Consider the following 22,052-nt stretch of genomic DNA (forward strand, 5'->3'; position numbering starts at 1 on the left):
CTGCTGGCCCCGCCCTCACCCAGAGGCCCCGCCCCCTCGAGCCTGCTGAGCGCGCGCCGCAGCTCGGCGCAGGCCCCGCCCCCTCGCGCATGCGCCCAGGCCAGCAGGCGCCGGGCCCAGCCCCGCCCCCCGGGGGCCCCCAGCGCCGCCGCTTCCGCTTGCGTCATCACGTCGGCGTCCAATAGGCGGCGGAGGAGGGCGCGGGGCGGGACCCGGCGCATGCGCAGCTCCAGGGGCTCGTCGGGGTCACGTGGCCAGGGGGAGGCCATGGGGCTGAATGGGGAGGAGGTGGAGATGGGAGTTCTATAGGGATGTATGGGGGGATATGGGGTCCTATAGGGGTCTATGGGGCTCCTATGGGGGTCTATGGGGGTCTATGGGGCTCTATAGGGGTCTATGGGGGTCTATGGGGGTCCTAAAGGGGTCCTATGGGGTCTATGGGGGTGGCTATGGGGGTCCTATAGGGATCTATGGGAGTCTATGGGGGGTCTATGGGGTCTATTGGGGTCCTATAGGGGTCTATAGGGCTCTATGGGGGGTCTATGGGGGGTCTATGGGGCTCCTATAGGGATCTATGGGGGTCCTATAGGGGTCTATGGGGGTCTATGGGGTTCCTATAGGGGTCTATGGGGGTCTGTGGAGGTCTATAGGGCTCTATGGGGTTCCTGTGGGGGTCTATGGGGCTCTGTAGGGTTCTGTGGTGTTCCTATAGGGGTCTGTGGGGCTCCTATGGCGGTCTATGGGGGTCTATGGAAGTCTATGGTGTTCCTATAGGGGTCTGTGGTGGTCTATAGGGGTCTATGGGGCTCTGTGGGACTCTATAGGGGTCTATGGGGTTCTATAGGGCTCCATGGGGTTCCTGTAGGGGTCTATAGGGCTCCTATAGGGCTCTATGGGGCTCTATAGGGGTCTATGGGCTTCCTATGTGGGTCTATGGGGTGTCAATAGGTCTCTATGGGGTTCTGTGGGGCTCTATGGGGTCTCTATGTGTCCGTATGGGTCGCTATAGGTCTCTATGGGGCTCTATAGGTCTGTATGGGGTCTCTTTGGGGTGCCTGTGGGTCTCTATATCTCACATAGAGCCCCATAGGGGCCAGCAGGGAGGGCTCATAGGGGATGACTCAGCCCCATAAGGGATGGGGGGGGGTGTAAAGAGCCCCACATGGGGCCAGGCCTATAGAGCACCCCCTAAGTAAGGCCCCATAGGCCTCAGCCCCATAGGCCTCAGCCCCATAGGGCCCAGCCCCATAGGGCCCCTCCTCCCCCATTGCCCCCATACCTGCTATAGGGCCTGGACAGAGAGAGCTGACCTTATGGGCGGTGACGTCACAGGGGGGCGGGGCTTCAGGGGGCGGGGCTCCCGCTGGAGGACCCTATGGGTGACCAAGGAGGGCGCTATGGGGGGCTATGGGGTGTCTATAGGGGATCTATGGGGTGGCTATAGGTGCCCTATAGGGCATCAATGGGGCAGCTATAGGGTGCCTATGGGTGTTATAGGTGCCCTATAGGGGATCTATGGGTGTCTATGGGGTGCCTATAGAGGATCTATAGGAGTCTAGGGGTGTCTATAGGGGATCTATAGGTGTCTATGTGGTGCCTATAGGTGTCTATAGAGGATCTATGGTTGTCTATGTGGTGCCTATAGATGTCTATAGGAGATCTATAGGTGTGTATGGGTGTCTATAGGGGATCTATAGGTGTCTATGGGGGTCTATGGGTGCCTATAGGGGATCTATAGGTGTCTATAGGGGATCTATGGGTGCCTATAGTGGATCTATAGGTGTCTATGGGTGTCTATAAAGCATCTATAGGTATCTATGGGGTGCCTATAGGGGATCTATGGGTATCTACGGGTGTCTATGGGTGTCTATAGGGTACCTATAGGTATCTATGGGCTGCCCACATCCCCCCATCAATGGCCCCTCCCTCCCCTCAAGCCCCTCCCTTAGCCCCGCCCCTTCCCCCGTTCCCTCGGCCGCCACCACCGCACACCCACGTGGGGGGGGTTGGCCACGCCCCCCTCTCCTTCAACCCCATTGGTCCGCTCCGGCCGAGGCTATAAAAGGCGGGCGGGCGGCCGGGGGCTCAGTGCGGGCGCCACGTGGAGGGGGAGCGGAGCCGCTATGGCGTCCAACGGTACCGGAGGGGGCAATGGGGGGGCTTTACCTATGGTTCCTATAGATCCTATGGACCCTATAGATCCTTATAGCGGTCGGGGCCATAGCGGTTGAATGGAGGGTGGGGGGTGAGGTGAGAAACGGGCGAAAACGGCGTTTTTGGGGCGTTTTTGGGTGCGTTTCGCATGGAAACGGGTGCGTTTGCGTGGTGGTTGTAAGGGGTGCGTTGCTATAGGGTTGGGGGTGGTTATTATGGGGTGTCGGTTGGGGGGGTGATGGATGGAGGCCCGCAAGGAAAGGCGGACGGGGAGGGGAGCCCCAAAAACGCCGCTTTTCAGCCCAAAAGGCACAGTGATCACCCTAAAATGTTGCTTTTTCAGCCTAAAATACCTCTTTTTCACTACAAAATCGATCCTTTTCACCCCAAATTCGGCTCTTTTCACCTCAAAATTCATTTCTTTCAACCCAAAATCAACCTTTTTCACCCCAGAAATGACTCTTTACCCCAAAACCGACTCTTTTCACCCCAAAGTCTGTACTTTCACCTGAAAATCGATTGTTCTCACGGCTAAATCATTGTTTTCACCCCAAAATCAATCCTATTTATTCCAAAATGGACTTTTTTCACCTCAAAATCCCTAATTTTCAACCCAAAATCAACCTTTTTCACAACAAAACTCCTCTTTTCACCCCAAAATCGACTCTTTTCATCCCAAAGTTTGTACTTTCACCCGAAAATCGACTGTTTCACCGCTAAATCAGTGTTTTCACCCCAAAATCCATCCTTTTTACTCCAAAATCTACTCTTTTCACCTCAAAATCCCTCGTTTTCAACCCAAAATCAACCTTTTTCACCCCAAAACCCCCTTTTTGCCCCAAAATCGACTTTTTTCACCACAAAATCTGTATTTCCACAGCAAAATCGACTGTTTTCACCCCAAGATCGATCCTTTTCTCCTCAGAACCTCTCTTTCCCACCCTGAAAATCAACCTTTTTCATCCCAAAAATGATCTTTTTCACCCTAAAACCCCTTTTTCCTCTCAAAATCCCTTTTCCAGTGGGATTTCGGTCGGGAATCGCCGTTTATCGCGTCGTTTTGAGGCGTTTTATCGCGATTTAACGCTTTATAGCGGATGAAAGGAGCGGAATGAAAGGGAGGGGGGGGAGGGCGCTCGGTAGACAAAGCCTCTGGACGCGCTCCATTTCCCCCCAAACCGCCTCATTTTGAAGGCGATTTTGGGCCGTTTTATGGTATTTTTGGGTGTTTTAGAGCGTTTTTGGGGTGTTTTAGAGCGTTTCTAACGGGCCCGGCGCCGTTTTACCTCAGCCGCCATTTTGTGCGCCCTTTTCCTCCTGCGCCACCGCCGCCATTTTGAGCGCGGCGGGCAAGGGGAGGGGGGAGGGCTGCGCATGCGCAGTGGCGCTGCCGCAGTGCCACATCCGGGGCTTTCCACACCCCCCCCCCCATTCAAACCTCGCTTTTTAGGCTTAAAAACCTCGTTTTTGGTTAAAAAACGGCGTTTCTTGAGGTAAAAGAGGGTGAAAAGCGTCCGGATAACGTTGGGAAGGGGGGGTGGGGCGCGCAGCCTGCCTTTTAGGGGCGGTTCCGGTCGTTTTGCTTTGTCTGTGTGGGGAAATGCTTTGTTTGGCCTTAATAAGACCAAATTCTGTGGTTTTGAGGGGGTAAATGGGCTGAATCGGTTGTTTTGTGCCTTAAATCGGTTGGTTTGGGCCCAAAATGAGTCACTTTGTAACCGCAGAGCCGTTTCCTGCCCTAAGGGCAGCACTTTGGGCCCCAACCAGCCACTTATAGTGCCCGAACCAGTCCCTTTGTGCCCTAAAGCGCCGCTTTGTGGCCCTAAAAACACCGGTTTGTGCCCCAAACGGCCGCGTGGTCGCTTTCTTAGGGCACTTTTTGCCCTAAATTGCCAGCTTTGTGCCCAAAATTGGTCCATTTTTGCCCTAAATCCGTTATTTGGTGCCCAAACCTGTCCCTTTGTCCCCAAAAGGGTCACTTCGTGCTTAAAATCAGTCCCTTTGTGCCCTAAATGGCCATTTTCTGCCCCAAAAGGCAGCATTTTGTGGCCAAAATTGGCCATTTTTGGCTCAAAAATGGCCATTTTTTGCCCCAAATCCGATATTTTGTGCCTAAAGTGGTCCCTTTGTGCCCCAAATCAGTCCCTTAGTGCCCCAATTCAATCCTTTTGTGGCCTAAATGGCTATTTTTTACCCTAAAACCAGTTCCTTTGTGCCCCAAGTCAGCCCCTTTGTACCCTAAATAGCCATTTTCTGCCCCAAACCACTCACTTTTTGCCTTAAATGGCGACTTTTTACCCTAAAATCAGCTCCTTTTTGCCATACGTGGCCACTTTATGCCCTAAATCCTTCACTTTTTCCCTTAAATGGTGACTTTTTATCTCAAAGTCAGGCCCTTTGTGCCCAAAATCAGTCACTTTAAACCCAAAATCAGCCTTTTTATACCCAAAACCAGTCCCTTTGTGCCCAAAACCAGCCTTTTTATACCCAAAACCAGTCTCTTTGTGCCCAAAATCAGCCTCTTTAAACCCAAAATCAGTCTTTTTTTAACCCAAAACCAGCCCCTTTGTGTCCGAAATCAGTCTATTTAAACCCAAAATCAGCCTCTTTGAACCCAAAATCAGCCTTTCAATACCCAAAACCAGTTCCTTTGTGTCCAAAATCTGCCTTCTAATATCTAAAACTAGTCTCTTTGTGCCCAAAATCAGCCTTTTTAAACCCAAAACCAGTCCCTTTGTGCCCTAAATCCACACCTTTGTGCCCCAAATGACCACTTTATGCCCCAAAACCCCCCACTTTATACCCAAAATCCCTCCCTTTTATCCCATTTCTAAATTTTATACCCAAAAACCCCCTTTTCCACCCCAAAATGCCTCAAATCCCCCTAAATTCCTGCTTTTCCCCCCAAATTAACCCCTTTTTGTCCCCTTTCCCCCCATAGATTACAGCCAGACAGCGACCCAAAGGTACGTCCATATCCTTATCCTTACCCATATCCTTATCCTACCCCATTCCCAAAGCCATTTTGGGTTGAATTCACCCTGTTTTGGGTCTGCCCCACAGCTATGGGGCCTACCCCACACCACCAGGCCAGGGCTACTCCCAGCAGGGCAGCCAGGCCTATGGGCAGCAGAGCTACAGTGGATACAGCCAAGCTCCAGACCCAGCCTATGGGCAGAACAGCTACAGCTCATCCTATGGGCAGAGCCAGAGCAGTAAGGAGCATCATATGGAATGGGGGGTACCAATGGGGGTGGGGGGGTGGGGGGGGAGCAATGGGGGTGAATGGGAGGGTCCCATTGGGGTTGGGGGGGATGGTTCCAATAGGGATGAATGGGATGATCCTATTGGGATTGGATGGGTGATCCTATTGGGATTGAATGGGATGATTCCTTTGGGATTGAAAGGCTATTGGATTGAATGGGATGATCCTATTGGGATTGAATGGGCATTGGATTGAATGGGATGATCCCATTAGGATTGAATGGGTGATCCTATTGGGATTGAATGGGATGATCCTATTGGGATTGAATGGGCGTTGGGTTGAGTGGGCATTGGATTGAATGGGATGATCCTATTGGGATTGAACGAGCGTTGAATGGAATGGGATGATCCCATTAGGATTGAATGGGATGATCCTATTGGGATTGGATGGGCATTGGGTTGAATGGGATGATGCCATTGGGGTTGAATGGGTATTGGATTGAATGGGATGATCCCGTTGGGTTGAATGGGATGATCCCATTGGGATGAATGGGTTGATCCCATTGGGCTGATCCCATTGGGATGGGTGGGTTGATCCCATTGGGATGAATGGGTTGATCCCATTGGGATGAATGGGTTGATCCCATAGCATTTCCATAGGGATGAATGGGTTGATCCCATAGGGATGAATGGGTTGATCCCATTGGGATGATCCCATAGGGATGGGTGGATTGATCCCATTGGGATGAATGGGTTGATCCCATAGCATTCCCATTGGGATGAATGGGTTGATTTGATCCCATAGGGATGAATGGGTTGATCCCATGGCATTCCCATAGGGATGAATGTGCTGATCCCATTGGTTGATCCCATAGGGATGAATGTGCTGATCCCATTGGGCTGATCCCATTGGGATGAATGGGTTGATCCCATAGGGATGAATGTGCTGATCCCATTGGTTGATCCCATAGCATTCCCATAGGGATGAATGGGTTGATCCCATTGGGATGCAGGGTTGATCCCATTGGGCTGATCCCATTGTGATGACTGGGTTGATCCCATAGAGATGAATGTGCTGATCCCATAGGGATGAATGGGTTGATCCCATTGGACTGATCCCATAGGGATGAATGGACTGATCCAATTGGACTGATCCCATAGGGATGAATGTGCTGATCCCATAGGCTGATCCCATAGGGATGAATGGGTTGATCCCATTGGTTGATCCCATTGGCTGATCCCATTGGCTGATCCCATTGTTTGCCCCCCTTCCCTCCCCCTTGCCCAGGTTACAGCACCCAGTCCACCCCTCCAGCCTACGGTGGCTACGGCAGCAGCGGCAGCAGTGGGCAGGGATCCCAGAGCTCCTATGGGCAGGCAGCGTACCCAGGCTATTCACAGCCACCCAGCGCCGGGTCCTCCTCTGGAAGGTGGGAATGGGGTTTTTGGGGTTAAAATGGGGGCTTTTGGGGTCAGAATGGGGCTTTTTGGGGGCAGAATGGGGGTTTTTGGGGGCAGAATGGCTTTAATATTGGGTGGAAACGGGGCATTTTGGGTGGAAATGGCTTTAATTTTGGGGGAAATTGGGCATTTTGGGTCAGAATGGGGCTTTTTGTGGTCAGAATGGGGCTTTTGGGGTCAGAATGGGGCTTTTGGGGTCAGAATGGGGCATTCTGGGTGGATATGGCCTTAATTTGGGGGGAAATGGGGCTTTTTGGGGGGAAATGGCCTTAATTTTGGGTGGAAATGGCTTTAATTTGGGGGAAAATGGGGCTTTTTGGGGGGAAATCATCTCAATTTGTGTGGAAAAGATGCATTTGGGGAAAATCACCTTAATTTGGGTGGAAATCGTGCATTTTGGGGGGAAATTTGGGTGGAAATGGTCTTAATTTGGGGGGAAATGGGGTATTTTGTGTTGAAATAACCTTAATTTGGGGGGGAAATGGGGTATTTTGGGTGGAAATGGCCTTAATTTGGGGGGAAATCTGGGTGGGAATGGCTTTAATTTGGGGGGAAATGGGGCTTTTTGGGTGGAAATTGGGTATTTTGGGTGGAAATGGCCTTAATTTGGGGGGAAATGGGGCATCTTGTGTGGAAACCAAAAATGGGGCATTTTTTGGTCAAAATGATGCACTTTTGGGTCAACGTCATGCACGTTTGGGTCAAAACAGTGTGCTTATGGGTTAAAACAATGCCCTTTTGGGTCAAAATAATACACTTTTGGGTCAAAATAATGCATTTTTGGGTCCAAAGAACGCACTTTTGGGTCAAAATACGTACTTTTGGGTTAAAATAACACACTTTTGGGTCAAAGTAACACAATTTTGGGTCAAAATAACACAATTTTGGGTCAAAATAACGCACTTTTGGGTCAAAATAACACCCTTTTGGGTCAAAATAACACACTTTTGGCTCAAAATAACGCCCTTTTGGGTCAAAATAACACACTTTTGGGTCAAAATAACACACTTTTGGGTCAAAATAACACACTTTTGGGTCAAACTAATGCATTTTTTGGGCTGAATTGCCTGTTTCTGGTGCAGCTACAGCAGCAGCTCCCAGAGCTCCAGCTATGGCCAACCCCCCAGCAGCGGCTACAGCCACCAGGGCAGCTACAGTGGGCAACAGCCGTCCTACAGCCAACAGTCAGCCTACAACCCCCCCCCCAGCTACAGCCAGCAGAGCCAGTACAACAGCAGCGCCAACAGCGGTCAGTGCGGGGGCGGTTTGGGGCAAAACACGGGGATTTTGGGGCAAAAAATGGGATTGTGGGGGAAAAAACTAACAATTTTGGGGGGAAAAGTAATTTTGGGGTTAAAAACCTGCTTTTTTGTTCAAAGCCATGCACTTTAGGGTCAAAAGCTTGTATTTAGGGGTGTAAACCCTTCATTTTGGGGTGAAACCCCTGTATTTTGGGTTTTTTTGGTGCCAAAATCATGCATTTTTGGGCCAAAAGCCTGCATTTTGGGTTTTTTGGGGTCAAAACCCTACATTTTTGGGTCAAAAGCTTGTATTTTGGGGTCAAACCTCTGCGTTTTGGCATCAAACTCATTCATTTTTGGTAAGAACCATGCATTTTAGGGTAACAAAACTGCATTTTGGCATCAAAAACCTGCGTTTTGGGGTTAAAACCCTGCATTTTGGAGTCAAACCCCTGCACTTTGGGTTTTTTGGGGTCAAAATCATGCATTTTGGGGTCTCAACCTTTGATTTTGGTGTCTAAACCCTTGATTCTGGGGTCAAACCCTTCATTTTGGGGTCTAAACCCTTCATTTTGGGTGTAAACCCTGCATTTTGGGGTGTAAACCCTGTATTTTGAGGTCAAAACCTGCGTTTTTGTGTCAAATCTATGAACTTTGGGGTTAAAAACTTACAGTTTTGGTCAAAACCATGCATTTTAGAGTAACAAAACTGCATTTTGGCATCAAAAATCTGCATTTTGGGGTCTAAACCCTTCATTTTGGGGTCTAAACCCGGTATTTTGGGGTCTAAACCCGGTATTTTGGGGTGTAAACCCTTCATTTTGGGGTCTAAACCCTGCATTTTGGGATCTAAACCCTGCATTTTGGGGTGTAAACCCTGCATTTTGGTGTCTAAACCCTTCATTTTGGTGTCTAAACCCTTCATTTTGGGGTCTAAACCCTTGATTTGGGGGTCTAAACCTTGTATTTTGGGGTCTAAACCTTTGATTTTGGGGTCTAACCCCTTCATTTTGGGGTCTAACCCCTTCATTTTGGGGTCTAACCCCTTCATTTTGGGGTCTAAACTCTGCATTTTGGGGTCAAAACCTGCATTTTTGTTTCAACCCCATGAATTTTGGGGTTAAAACCCTGCATTTTTGTTCAAAACCATGCACTTTAGAGTCAAAGTCACGTATTTTGTGTCCTCAACTCTTCATTTTGGGGTGAACTCCCTGCGTTTTGGGCTCTAAACCCTGCATTTTGGGGTCTAAACCCTTCATTTTGGGGTGAAAACCTGTATTTTAGGGTCTAAACCCTTCATTTTGGGGTGAAACCCCTGTTTTTTGGGGTCAAAACCATGCACTTTAGGGTCAAAATCATGTATTTTGGGGTTAAAAACCTGTATTTTGGGGTGTACTTTCCCCCCCCATAGCTGACAATGGTCCCTCCCTCCCTCCGCAGGCTCCAGCTACAGCCAGGACCAAGCGGCTCTGAGCGGGGGGGGGTACCAGGAGCCAGGCTCCTATGGGGCCCAGCCCGAGCGCAGCCGCGGCCGGGGCAGCTACAACCGCGGCTACGACAGGGGGGGACGCGGTAACCGCGGCAACCGCGGCACCGGCACCATGGGGTAGGTGTGCGGGGGGGAGGGGGGGGCAACGGGGGGGGATGGGGGGTAATGGGGGGGCAATAAGAGGTTAATAGGGGGCAATGGGGGTAATAAAGGGCAATAGGGGGGTAATAAGAGGTTAATAGGGGCAATGGGGGTAATAAGGGGCAATAGGGGGGTAATAAGAGGTTAATAGGGGGCAGTGGGGGCAATAGGGGGGTAATAAGAGGTTAATAGGGGGTAATGGGGGTAATAAGGGGCAATAGGGGAGTAATAGGAGGTTAATGGGGATAATAGGGCTATGGGGGTAATAAAGAGTAATAGGGGGGTAATAAGAGGTTAATAGGGGCAATGGGGGTAATAAGGGGCAATGGGGGGTAATAAGAGGTTAATAGGGGCAATGGGGGTAATAAGGGGCAATAGGGGGGTAATGGGGGAGCAGTAGGGGGGTAATGGGTAATAAGAGTGTAATAGGTGGTAATGGGAATAGGGGGTTAAGGAGCAGTAGGGGGGCAATGGGGTAATAAGTGGCAATGGGTAATGGGGGTAATAAGGGGCAATAGGGGACTAATAAGAGATTAATAGGGGGGCAATGGGGTAATAAGGGACAAGGGTAATGGGTAATAGGGGGTAATAGGGCAATAGGGGGGTAATAAGGGGCAATAGGGGAGCAATGAGAGGTTAATACGGGGTAATAGGGCAATAGGGGGTAATAAGGGGCAATAGGGGTAATGAGTAATAGGGGGAAATGGGTAATAAGAGGGTAATAGGTGGTAGTAAGGGGCAATAGGGGGTTAATAAGGGGGCAATAGGGAGACAATGGGTAATAAGGGGTAATAGGGAAGTAATAAGAGGTTAATAGGGTGGCAATGGGGTAATAAGGGGTAATAGGGCCAATAGGGGGTTAATAAGGGAGCAATAGGGAGACAATGGGTAATAAGGGGTAATAGGGGAGTAATAAGAGGTTAATAGGGGGTAATAAGGCAATAGGGGGGCAATGGGGTAATAAGGGACAATGGGTAATAGGGGAGTAATAGGGCAATAAGGGTAATAAGGGGCAACAGGGAAGTAATAAGGGGGCAATAGGGGGAAAATGGGTAATAAGAGGCAATGGGGTAATAGGGAGTAATAGGGAGGTAATAAGGGGTAATAAGGGGCAATAGGGGTAATAAGGGGGTAATAGGGGGGAAATGGGAGTCTCTGTGTTCCTTTATCCACCCTAATAGAGGGGCTGAAGGATGCTCCCCCACCCCCCACTGGGGAGGTTTTGGGGTAAAAAAGTGGGGTTTGGGTTAAAAGGAGTGTAAGTTGCAGGGAAATGGTGGTTTTTAGGTTGGAATGTGTGGAATTGGGGAGAAAAAGTGGGATTTTGTTTAAAATGAGCCCAAATTGGGGGAAAAAGTGGTGATTTTTAGGGGGAAATGCATGAAACTGGAGGGGAAAATGATGGTTTTGGGTCAAAATGCATGAAAATGTGGGGAAAAGGGTGTTTTTTGGGTCAAAATGCACCAAAAACGGGAAACAAGGTGTTTTTTGGGGTCAAAACGCATGAAATTTGGGGTAAAAACGGTGCTTTTTGGGTCAAAGCGCGTAAAATCTGGTCGAAAAAAGAGGATTTTGGGTCAAAATGCCTAAAATGGCAGGGAAAAAGGTGGGTTTCGGATGCAAGCGCATGAAATTGGGGGAAAAAAGGTGGTTTTTGGTTCAAAGCGTGTGAGATTTGGTTGGAAAAAGGTGGGTTTTGGGTCAAACCGCATGAAATTAGGGGAAAAAAGGTGGTTTTTGGGTCAACCCCCCCAGATTTCGGGGGTAAAAAGGTGGTTTTTGGGTCAAAACGCGTAAAACTGGAAGAAAAAAGGTGGTTTTGGGGCCAAACCACATGTTTTTGAGGGAAAAAGGTGGATTTTGGGTCAAAAGGCCTGAAATTAGGGTGAAAAAGGTGGTTTTTGGGTCAGAACGCGTAGAATCGGAGGAAAAAGGTGGTTTTTAGGTCAGCCCCCCTCGTTTTGGGGGGAAAAAGGTGGTTTTTGGGTCAGACCCCCTGATTTTGGGGGGGAAAAGTGGGTTTTGGGTCAGACCCCCTGAATTTTGGGGGAAAAAAGGTGGATTTTGGGTCCGACCCCCCTACGTTAGGGGGAAAAAGGTGGTTTTTAGTTCAGCCCCCTACTTTTGGGGCAAAAAAGGTGGTTTTCGGGTCAGAGCCCCCAATATTGAGGGGAAAAAAGGTGATTTTCAGGTCAGACCCCCAAATTTTGGGGGGAAAAAGGTGGTTTTTGGGTCAAAAACGCGCACAAAAAACCCGGTTTTGGGCAAAAAGATGCTTTTTGGAAGCCTCCGGTGCCGGCTGTGGGGGTGCCCCCCCCCCCCCCCGCTTATTATGGGTATGATGACGTCAGAAAACAACAGTGCTTTTGGGGTGAAAAAGGGCCGATTTGGGGCTCGGAACCCCCAAATTTGCGTTTAAAATGATGGTTTTCACCCCAAAACGGTTTTGGGTGGAAAAAAGGCGTTTTTGGGGGTGGGTGTTGAGTGCGTTTGGGAGGTGAGTATTATGGGCTGGCGTTGGGGGGGGTTGTTTGCTGCTGGTGTTGTTAACGAACCCTCTGCCTTTTGTGTGCTGCAGGTAGCGACCATTAAAAAAGAGCCGGTTTTGGGGTAAAAACAGGCAGAAAAGGGCAAAAAAAGGCAAAAAACACACAAAATAACACAAAAAAAGGGCATTGCTATGGAGGGGTTTTCTCTGCCAAAAAACCACGCTCAAAGGGGCCCCAAAATCGCCCCTTTTCAACCCAAAAAGGGGGGGGAAACACCCCCACCCCATAAGTGGATTTTGGGGCAAAACCCAACAGAATTGGGGCTTTTGACTGGAGCCGACCGGAGCCGGCAGCGAGACAGCAACGGATGGAAAACAGCCTCAAAAGCTGCTTTTTTGCCCCAAAAAAAGGAGGTTTTTGGTGGTTTTTTTTTTCCCGGGGTGGTTTTTGCCCCAAAAAATGAGGATTTTGGGGCCGGGGGGACAGAAATCGCGGGGTTTTCCCCCAAAAAAAGCTTCATTTTTTGTCTCCAATTGATCTCCTCAGCGGTGGTGAGCGTGGTGCCTTCCATAAGTTCGGGGGTAAGTGGCAAAGAGAGGGCCCAAAAACGCCCAAAGTGGCCCCAAAACGCGATGGTGGTTTTTGGTAATGGGAGGGGGGAGGGGAGGGGGGGAAATGGGGGAAATGAGGTGAAAATGGAAAAAATCTGGTGAAAATGAGGTGAAAATGAGAAAAATGAGGTGAAAATTGGGAAAATAAGGTGAAAATGAGGTGAAAATGGAGCAAATGAGGTGAAAATGGTTAAAATAAGGTGAAAATGGAGAAAATAAGGTAAAAATTAAGATAATGAGGTGAAAATGGAGAATATCAGGTAAAAATGGAGAAAATAAGGTAAAAATGGGAAAAATCAGGTAAAAATGGAGAAAATGAGGTGAAAATGGAGAAAATGAGGTGAAAATAGGTAAAATAAGGTGAAAATGGAGAAAATCAGGTAAAAATGGAGAAAATTATGTAAAAATGGGAAAAAGGTAAAAATGGAGAAAATGAGGTGAAAATGGGAAAATTGAGGTGAAAATGGAGAAAATGGGGTAAAAATGGGAAAAATGAGGTGAAAATGGGTAAAATAAGGTGAAAATGGAGAAAATCAGGTAAAAATGGGAAAAATGGTAAAAATGGGGAAAATAAAGGTAAAAAAGGATAAAAATGGAGAAAATGAGATGGAAATGGAGAAAATGAGGTAAAAATGGTAAAAATGAGGTAAAAATGGAGAAAAAGGTAAAAATGGGGAAAAATGAGAGATGGAAAAAGGTGGAAATGGAGAAAATGGATAAAAATGGGAAAAATTGAGGTGAAAATGAGGTAAAAATGGGAAGAATTGAGTAAAAATGGCAAAAATGAGGTAAAAAAGGTGAAAATGGAGAAAAAGGTGAAAATGGGTAAAAATGAGGTGAAAATGGGTAAAAACGGACAAAAAGTCATAAAACTGCCGGAAAAGAGGTGAAAATGGGACAAACCCCATTAAAAATGGGGAAAACCAGGTGAAACCTGCCAAAAAAGGTAAAAATGGTTAAAAATGCCCCAAAAATGAGGGGTTTTGGGGCTCGCCATTGGAGCTGGTTTTGGGTCCAAAACCCGGGATTTTGGGGTTCCCCCCCGCAGGTGCCGGTGACCGGAGGTTGGTGCTCCCCAGGAATGGACCAAAAAGGCCGGGTTTGCCCCCAAAACGGGGCTGGTGCGCTGCTGTGGCCCCAAAGTGGCCCAAAAACCCAGTGTTTGACCCCAAAGATGGGGGGGGGTTGGTTTTGAGGTGAAAAATGAGGTTTTTGGGGGTCATTGAGGACATCAGAGCATCCCCCCCCCCCCTTTAACAGTGATGCAAGGGGGGGTGGCCCCAAAAAGAGGGGGTTTGGCCCCAAAATGGGGCCTGGGAATGTGGTTAATGGATGAATGAATGGGCTCAATGAATGGGCTCATTAATGAATGGGCTTATTAATGAATGGGCCTATTAATGGGCTCATTAATGGGTTAATGAGTACTTAATGAATGAATGGGCTCGTTAATGAATGGGCTCATTAATGGGTTAATGAATGGGCTCATTAATGAATGGGCTTATTAATGAATGGGCTCGTTAATGACTGGGCTCATTAATGGGTTAATGAGTATTTAATGAATGATGGTTCATTAATGCCCCATTGTTTTTGCATGTGCCCCCCAAGGACCCCGGGACCAAGGGCCAAGGCATGATGCAGGTAAGGGTTAATTGGGGTTAATTAGGGTTAATTGGGGTTAATTAGGGGTTAATAAGTGGTTAATATGGTTAATGAAGTGGTTAATGGGGTTATGGTAGGGGTAATTGGGGTGTTAAGGGGGGTAATGAAGGTGTTAATGGGGGTGTTGAAGGGGTAATAGGGATAAGGGTGGTCATTAAGGGGTTAATTGGGGTCCTGAAGGGGGTAATTAAGGGGTTAATGGAGTCTGGGGGGGGGTAATTGGGATAAAAGGGGTCTTTAATGGGGTAATGAAGGGGTTAATGGGGATGGGGGGTAATAGGGATAAGGGGGGTCTTTAATGGGGTTAATGAAGGGGTAATGAAGGGGTTAATGAGCTTTGGGGGTAATTGGGGTAAGAGGGGTCTTTAAGTGGGTAATAAAGGGGTTAATGGGGTAATGGTTTGATTAATGGGATAAGGGTTTGAAGGGGTCTTGAATGGGTTAATAAAGGGTTAATGGGGTTTGGGGGGTAATAGAGATAAGGGGGTTTTAATGGGGTAATAAAGGAGTTAATGGGGTTTGGGGGTAATAGGGGGGATATGGGTGTCTTTAAGGGAGTAATGAAGGGGTTAATGGGGTAATGGCATTAAGGGGTTGCTAAGGGGTTAATTAATGGGGTCTCAATGGTGTTAATGAAGGTGTCATTAAGGGGTTAATGAGTTTTAGGTTGAGGTGTTAATGGGGAATTGGGGGGGGTAATAGGGACAAGGGGGTAATGAAGGTGTATGGGGTTAATGAAGGGGTAACTAAGAGCTTAATGAAGCCAGGGGGTAATTGGGCTAAAGGAGCTTCATTAATGCATTAATTAAGGAGCTCATTTGCATACAGGCATCTTAATGAGCCCTTGGGGGCCTTAATGGGATTGGGGGGGGGTTCATGATGGCCAATAGGCTCTATATGGGGGGGGCAGGAGATGCAATTAGGGTTAGGGTTAATGAGGAGCAGCTGCTTCGTTAATGAGCTCATTAATTAGGGGGAGGGTTAATTATGGGGGGGGGGGATGCTAATAGTGGCTTAATCATAGGGGCAGAGGGGTTCCTGAGAGGGGTGGGGGTTAATGGGGGCTACTTAATGATGGCTAATTAGCATGAATGAGTGTTAATTAGCATTAATTAGGCGTAATTAGCATTAATTAGCATTAATGAGCCCATTGCCTGCAGGTGACCAGGATAACTCGGACAACAACACCATCTTCGTGCAGGGCCTGGGTGAGAATGTCACCATTGAGTCTGTGGCCGACTACTTCAAGCAGATTGGCATCATTAAGGTGGCCTTAGCATGTTATTAGTATGTGCTTAGCATGTTCTTAGCGTGTTCTTAGTGTGGTTTTCATGTGCCCGTTGTATGGTCTCTGTGGTCTCAAGCACTTGGCTCTATGTTACTGGGAAGTGCTATGGCAGGCAGTGGAATTATGGGAGTTCTATTGTTCTTAGCATGTTCTTAACATGTTCTTAGCGTGTTCTTAGTGTGGTTTTCATGTGCCCGTTGTATGGTCTCTGTGGTCTCAAGCACTTGGCTCTATGTCATTGGGAAGTGCTGCTGCAGGCAGTGGGGTCAGGGAGAGAGTTCACATGTCCTTACCATGTTGTTAGCATGTTGTGGCATGTTTTTAGCATGGTTTTAGTGTGTCTGTAGTGTGCTCTCAGTGTGTTGTTAGTGTGTTAACTGGTATCAGGCACATGGCTCCGTGTCATTGGAAGTGAGGCTGAAGCCATTGGGGTGATGGAGACAGTTGTCATGTCCTTAGCATGTCCTTAGTGTGTCCTTTGCATGTCCTTAACCACTTCCTGTGTCCTTAATGTGTCTTTAGCATGTCCTTAGCATGTCCTGAACATGTTCTTTATATGCCATAAGTCCCCATTCCCCCTCAATGGCACCCTTATCTGTCCCCACTCCCCCTTTGCATGTCCTTAACCACTTACTACACCCATAACATGTCTTTAGCATGTCAGTAGTGTGTCTTTGACATGTCCTTAGCGTGTCCGTAGCATGTTCTTCACACCATAAGTCCCCATTCCCCCCCAATGGCACCCTTATCCATCCCCACGCCCCCCTCACATGTCCTTAACCCCCTTGCTACACCCATAACACGTCCTTAGTGTATCCTTAGCATGTTCTTCACATGATATGTCCCCATTCCCCCCAATGGCACCTCTCTCTCCCTACTTCACATGTCTTTAACCCCTTGCTACACCCATAACACATCCTTAGTGTGTCCTTAGCATGTCTTTAGCATGTTCTTAGCATGTTCTTAGTGTGTTCTTCACATCATATGTCCCCATTTCCCCCCATTGGCACCTTTTTCCTAACTTCACATGTCCATAACCCCTTTGCTACACCCATAATATGTCCTTAGCATGTCCTTACCATGTTCTTCACATCATACATCCCCATTTCCCCCCATTGGCTCCTCTCTCCCTACTTCACATGTCCTTAACCCCTTGCTACACCCATAACACGTCCTTAGCATGTCCTTAGTGTGTCCTTAACATGTCCTTAGTGTGTTCTTAACATGTTCTTCACATCATGTGTCCTCATTCCCCCTTAATGGCACCTCTTTCTCCCTACATCATATGTTCTTAACCCCTTGCTATACCCATAACACATCCTTACCATGTCCTTAGTGTGTCCTTAGTGTGTCCTTAACATGTCCTTAGCATGTTCTTCACATCATAAGTCCCCGTATCCCCCTAATGCTACCCTTCTCCATCCCCATTCCCCCTTTACATGTCCATAACCCTTTGCTACACCCATAACACATCCTTAACATGTCCTTACCATGTCCTTAGTGTGTCCTTAGCATGTCCTTAACATGTTCTTCCCTGTTACCCCCCAATGGCACTTCTCTCCTTACTTCACATGTCCTTAACCCCTTCCTACACCCATAACACGTCCTTAGCATGTCCTTAACATGTCCTTAGCATGTCTGTAACATGTCCTTACCATGTTCTTCACATCATAAGTCCCCATATCCCCCTAATGCTACCCTTCTCCATCCCCATTCCCCCTTTACATGTCCATAACCCCTTTGCTACACCCATAACACATCCTTAACATGTCCTTAGCGTGTTCTTAGCATGTCCTTATCATGTTCTTCACATCATAAGTCCCCATTCCCCCCAATGTCACCCTTACCTATCCCCACTCCCCCTTTACATGTCCATAACTCCTTGCTACACCCATAACACATCCTTAGCATGTCCTTAACATGTCCTTAGCATGTCTAGTGTATCCTTAGCATGTCCTTACCATGTCCTTACCATGTCCCTGCCATGTCCCCCCCAGACCAACAAGAAGACAGGCCAGCCCATGATCAACCTGTACACTGACCGTGAGACCGGCAAGCTCAAGGGGGAGGCCACAGTCTCCTTCGATGACCCCCCCTCTGCCAAGGCCGCCATTGATTGGTTCGACGGTAAGCCCCGCCCCCTTCCCCCCCCCCGACCGGCCAATCAGAGCCCAGCTCATTTTGGGCTCATTTCCCACTGTTTTAGGTAAAGAGTTCTCCGGGAATCCCATCAAAGTCTCCTTTGCCACCCGAAGAGCTGACTTCAACCGAGGGGGGGGCGGCCGGGGGGGGCGCGGACGGGGAGGTGAGACCCGAAAACACTGCTTTTTAACCCAAAAATACCCCAAAAACACTGCTTTTTAACCCAAAAACACTGCTTTTTAACCCAAAAATACCCCAAAAACACTGCTTTTTAACCCAAAAACACTGCTTTTTAACCCAAAAACACTGCTTTTTAACCCAAAAATACCCCAAAAACACTGCTTTTTAACCCAAAAATACCCCAAATACACTGCTTTTTAACCCAAAAATACCCCAAATACACTGCTTTTTAACCCAAAAACACCCCAAAAACACCCAAAAACACTGCTTTTTAACCCAAAAACACTGCTTTTTAACCCAAAAATACCCCAAAAACACTGCTTTTTAACCCAAAAACACCCCAAAAACACCCAAAAACACTGCTTTTTAACCCAAAAATACCCCAAAAACACTGCTTTTTAACCCAAAAATACCAAAAAACACTGCTTTTTAACCCAAAAATACCCCAAAAACACTGCTTTTTAACCCAAAAACACTGCTTTTTAACCCAAAAATACCCCAAAAACACCCAAAAACACTGCTTTTTAACCCAAAAATACCCACAAACACTGCTTTTTAACCCAAAAATACCCCAAAAACACCCCAAAAACACTGCTTTTTAACCCAAAAACACCCCAAAAACACTGCTTTTTAACCCAAAAACACCCCAAAAACACTGCTTTTTAACCCAAAAATACCCCAAAACACTGCTTTTTAACCCAAAAACACACCAAAAACATTGCTTTTCACCCCAAAAACACCCCCAAAATACCCGAAAACATTGCTTTTCACCCCAAAACACACCAAAAACACCTCAAAAACACCAAAAATACCCCAAAAACATTGCTTTTTAACCCAAAAATACCCCCAAAACACTGCTTTTCACCCCAAAAACACTGCTTTTTACCCCAAAAATACCCCAAAAACACCGCTTTTCACCCCAAAAACACCCCCAAAACACTGCTTTTTAACCCAAAAATACCCCAAAAACACTGCTTTTCACCCCAAAAATACCCCAAAACACCAAAAATACCCCAAAAAACACTGCTTTTCAACCCCAAAATACCCCAAAAACGCTGCTTTTTACCCCAAAAATACCCCAAAACACCCCAAAAACACTGCTTTTCACCCCAAAAACACTGCTTTGCACCCCAAAAACACTGCTTTGCACCCCAAAATCCTGCTTTTCACCCCAAAACCAGTTTTCCACCCCAAAATCACACTTTTCCACCCCAAAATCCCCTTATTTCACCCCAAACCCCCTTTTATTTCTCACTCCTCTTTTAACTCAAAACCGCCTTTATTCCCCCCAAAACCCCACATTTCTGCCCTTTTTACCCAAAACCCCTTATTTCACCCCAAAACCCCTTTATCCCCCCCCAAACCATATTATCCTCCCATTTTACCCAAAACCACCTTCTTTCACCCCAAACCCCTTTTTCCCCCCAAACGCGTTTCTCCCCTTTCTTTTCCCCAAACCCCCTTTATCCTCCCCAAAACCCCACATTTCTGCCCTATTTACCCAAAACCCCCTCATTTCTTCCCAAAACCCCTTTATCCCCCCCAAAACTCCACATTTCTGCCCATTTTACCCAAAACCCCCTTATTTCCCCCAAACCCCTTTATCCCCCCCAAAACCCATATTACTCTCCTTTTTTACCCAAAACCCCCTAATTTCCCCCCAAACCCCCACATTTTTACCCTATTTACCCAAATCCCCTCTGTTTCACCCCAAACCAGGCCCCATGGGCCGCGGTGGCTTCGGCGGCTCCGGCTCTGGCTCCAGGGGGGGGTTCCCCAGCGGAGGGGGGGGGCAGCAGCGAGCGGGGGACTGGAAGTGCCCTAACCCGTGAGTATTCACCCCAAAACCCATCCCCCCCCCCCCTTATGACGTCATCAATGACGTCATAATGACATCATAATGACGTCATTGACCCTATAGGGCCTGCGAGAACATGAACTTCTCCTGGCGCAACGAGTGCAACCAATGCAAAGCCCCCAAACCCGAGGGTCCCGGTGCCCCCCATATGGGCAAGTACCCCGGGGGGGGCAACCGCGGGGGGGGCAACCACATGGGTACGTATATACGGGGTAATCATATGCAAATGAGGTGTTAATGAGATGCAAATGAGATGTATGACGTCACCTTTGTCTCGGCCAATAGGAGGCGGCGGCTTCGGAGAGGAGCGGAGAGGAGGCCGAGGGGGCTTCGAGAGGGGGGGGGGGTACAGGGGGGGAGGGGGGAGGGGGGGGGACAGGGGGGGGGGGGTTCCGAGGAGGAAGAGGAGGAGGAGGAGGAGGAGAGCGAGGAGGGTTCGGGCCTGGCAAGATGGACTCCAGGTATGGGGCATATAGGGTCTATGGGGGGGGTATGGGGGGGCTATAAGAGTCTATGGGGGGTATGGGGGTGGTATGGGGGCTATAGGGGGTATAGGGGGGATATGGGGGAGGTATATGGGGGGGTATGGGGTCTATGGGGTGGGTATAGGGGTCTATGTGGGGGTGGTATGGGGGCTATAGGGGGGTGTGGGGGAGCTATAGGGGTCTATGTGGGGGGGTATGGGTGTGGGGGGGCTATGGGGGTCTATGTGGGGGGTATGGAGGGGCTATAGGGGGGTATGGGAGGGCTATGGGGGGACTATAAGGGTCTATGTGGGTTTGTATGGGAGGGCTATAGGGATCTATGTGGGGGGGTATGGGGGCTATAGGGGGGGTTATGGGGGGCTATAAGGGTCTGTGTCGGGGGTATGGGGGGTTATAGGGGGCTATAGAGGGGGGAGTTGTATGGGGAGGAGGAAGGGGCTTTGTTATGGGAGTGATGGGTTGTGCACTATGGGGTCTATAGGTGGTGGTTGTGCACTATGGGACCTATAGATAGAGTCTTGTTCATTATGGGACCTATAGAAGGCCATTGTTCACTATGGGACCTATAGATGGTCCCTATAGGTTCACTTTATTCCCTATAGATGACCCCCATTCATTATGGTCCCTATGGGTTCACTTCATCCCCTATAGATGATCCCCATTCATTATGGTCCCTCTAGGTGCACTCCATCCCCTATATACCCATTATGGTCCCTATAGCTGCCCTCCATCCCCTATAGCTTGTCCCTAAATCACCCTCCATCCCCTATATCACCCCATTGCTGTCTCTGCTCTCTCCATAGGGGCGACCACCGGCAGGACCGCCGCGAGAGGCCCTATTGAGCCCCATAGATCCTGCCCCATATAGCCCCTATAGCCCCTATACCCCCCCCATGTTTTGTATTGGACCTTCCCCCCCCCCTCCCTTTTTAACCCCCCCCATCCCCATTAAAGCCGTCACCGGGAGGGGGGGAACCCACCTGATTGGTCACTTGGGCTCCGCCTCGCCCTCTGATTGGTCGCCTGGGGCCGGGCGCTGCTCTGATTGGTCGCCTGGGGACGGACGCTGCTCTGATTGGTCGGTTGGCTCCCCCATAGCTTTATTATAGGGCGCGTCTAATGAGGCGCTTCCGGGGGGGTCATTATGGGGCTGAGGTGGCCACGGGTGGGGCTCGGGCCCCTTCCGCTGCCCTCGGGGCCTATGGGGCACCTATAGGGGCCCTATAGATCCTATAGGAGGGGTTAATGGTGACCTATGGGACCCTGGAGGGTGCCTATAGGGGTTGCTGGCTCCAAAGTACCTCTATGGGGCGGGGGTGGTGGGGGTCTAAAGGTTCGCGCTATAGGGCCTTAGTGGGACTCTATGGGGTTATGAGAGTACTCTATAGGTACTACTCTATAGTAGGCTCTATAGGGCTCTATGATGCTCTATAGGGGAGGTCTAGCTCTGTAGGGCTCTATGATGCTTTGTAGGGGGGCTCTATAGGGCTCTGTGATGCTCTATGGAGAGTATAGGCTCTGTAGGGCTCTTTATGATGCTCTATAAGGGGGTCTATAGGTTCTATAGGGCTCTGATGCTCTATAGGGATTGTCTATATGCTCTATAGGGCTCTATGATGCTCTATGGGGGGGGTCTATAGGCTCCCCTAT

General features: G+C 48.8%; 1 protein-coding gene across 1 annotated transcript; it reads left to right on the forward strand.

The window, feature by feature from the left end:
* Window positions 1-2,075: 2,075 nt before the first annotated feature.
* On the forward strand, window positions 2,076-21,393 carry FUS (FUS RNA binding protein). The gene is given in 16 exon segments (XM_034072489.1): window positions 2,076-2,136; window positions 5,096-5,120; window positions 5,218-5,369; window positions 6,647-6,788; window positions 7,902-8,068; window positions 9,501-9,666; window positions 12,726-12,760; window positions 14,396-14,428; window positions 15,610-15,716; window positions 17,735-17,864; window positions 17,944-18,042; window positions 19,779-19,887; window positions 19,981-20,114; window positions 20,203-20,297; window positions 20,299-20,378; window positions 21,206-21,393. Coding segments are annotated over 16 exon segments (1,527 nt in total). The 5' UTR covers window positions 2,076-2,123; the 3' UTR covers window positions 21,246-21,393.
* The last annotated feature ends 659 nt before the right edge of the window (window positions 21,394-22,052 follow it).

Source organism: Melopsittacus undulatus, chromosome 29 (assembly GCF_012275295.1).
Source record: "Melopsittacus undulatus isolate bMelUnd1 chromosome 29, bMelUnd1.mat.Z, whole genome shotgun sequence".
In the NCBI taxonomy this organism is placed as follows: domain Eukaryota; kingdom Metazoa; phylum Chordata; class Aves; order Psittaciformes; family Psittaculidae; genus Melopsittacus; species Melopsittacus undulatus.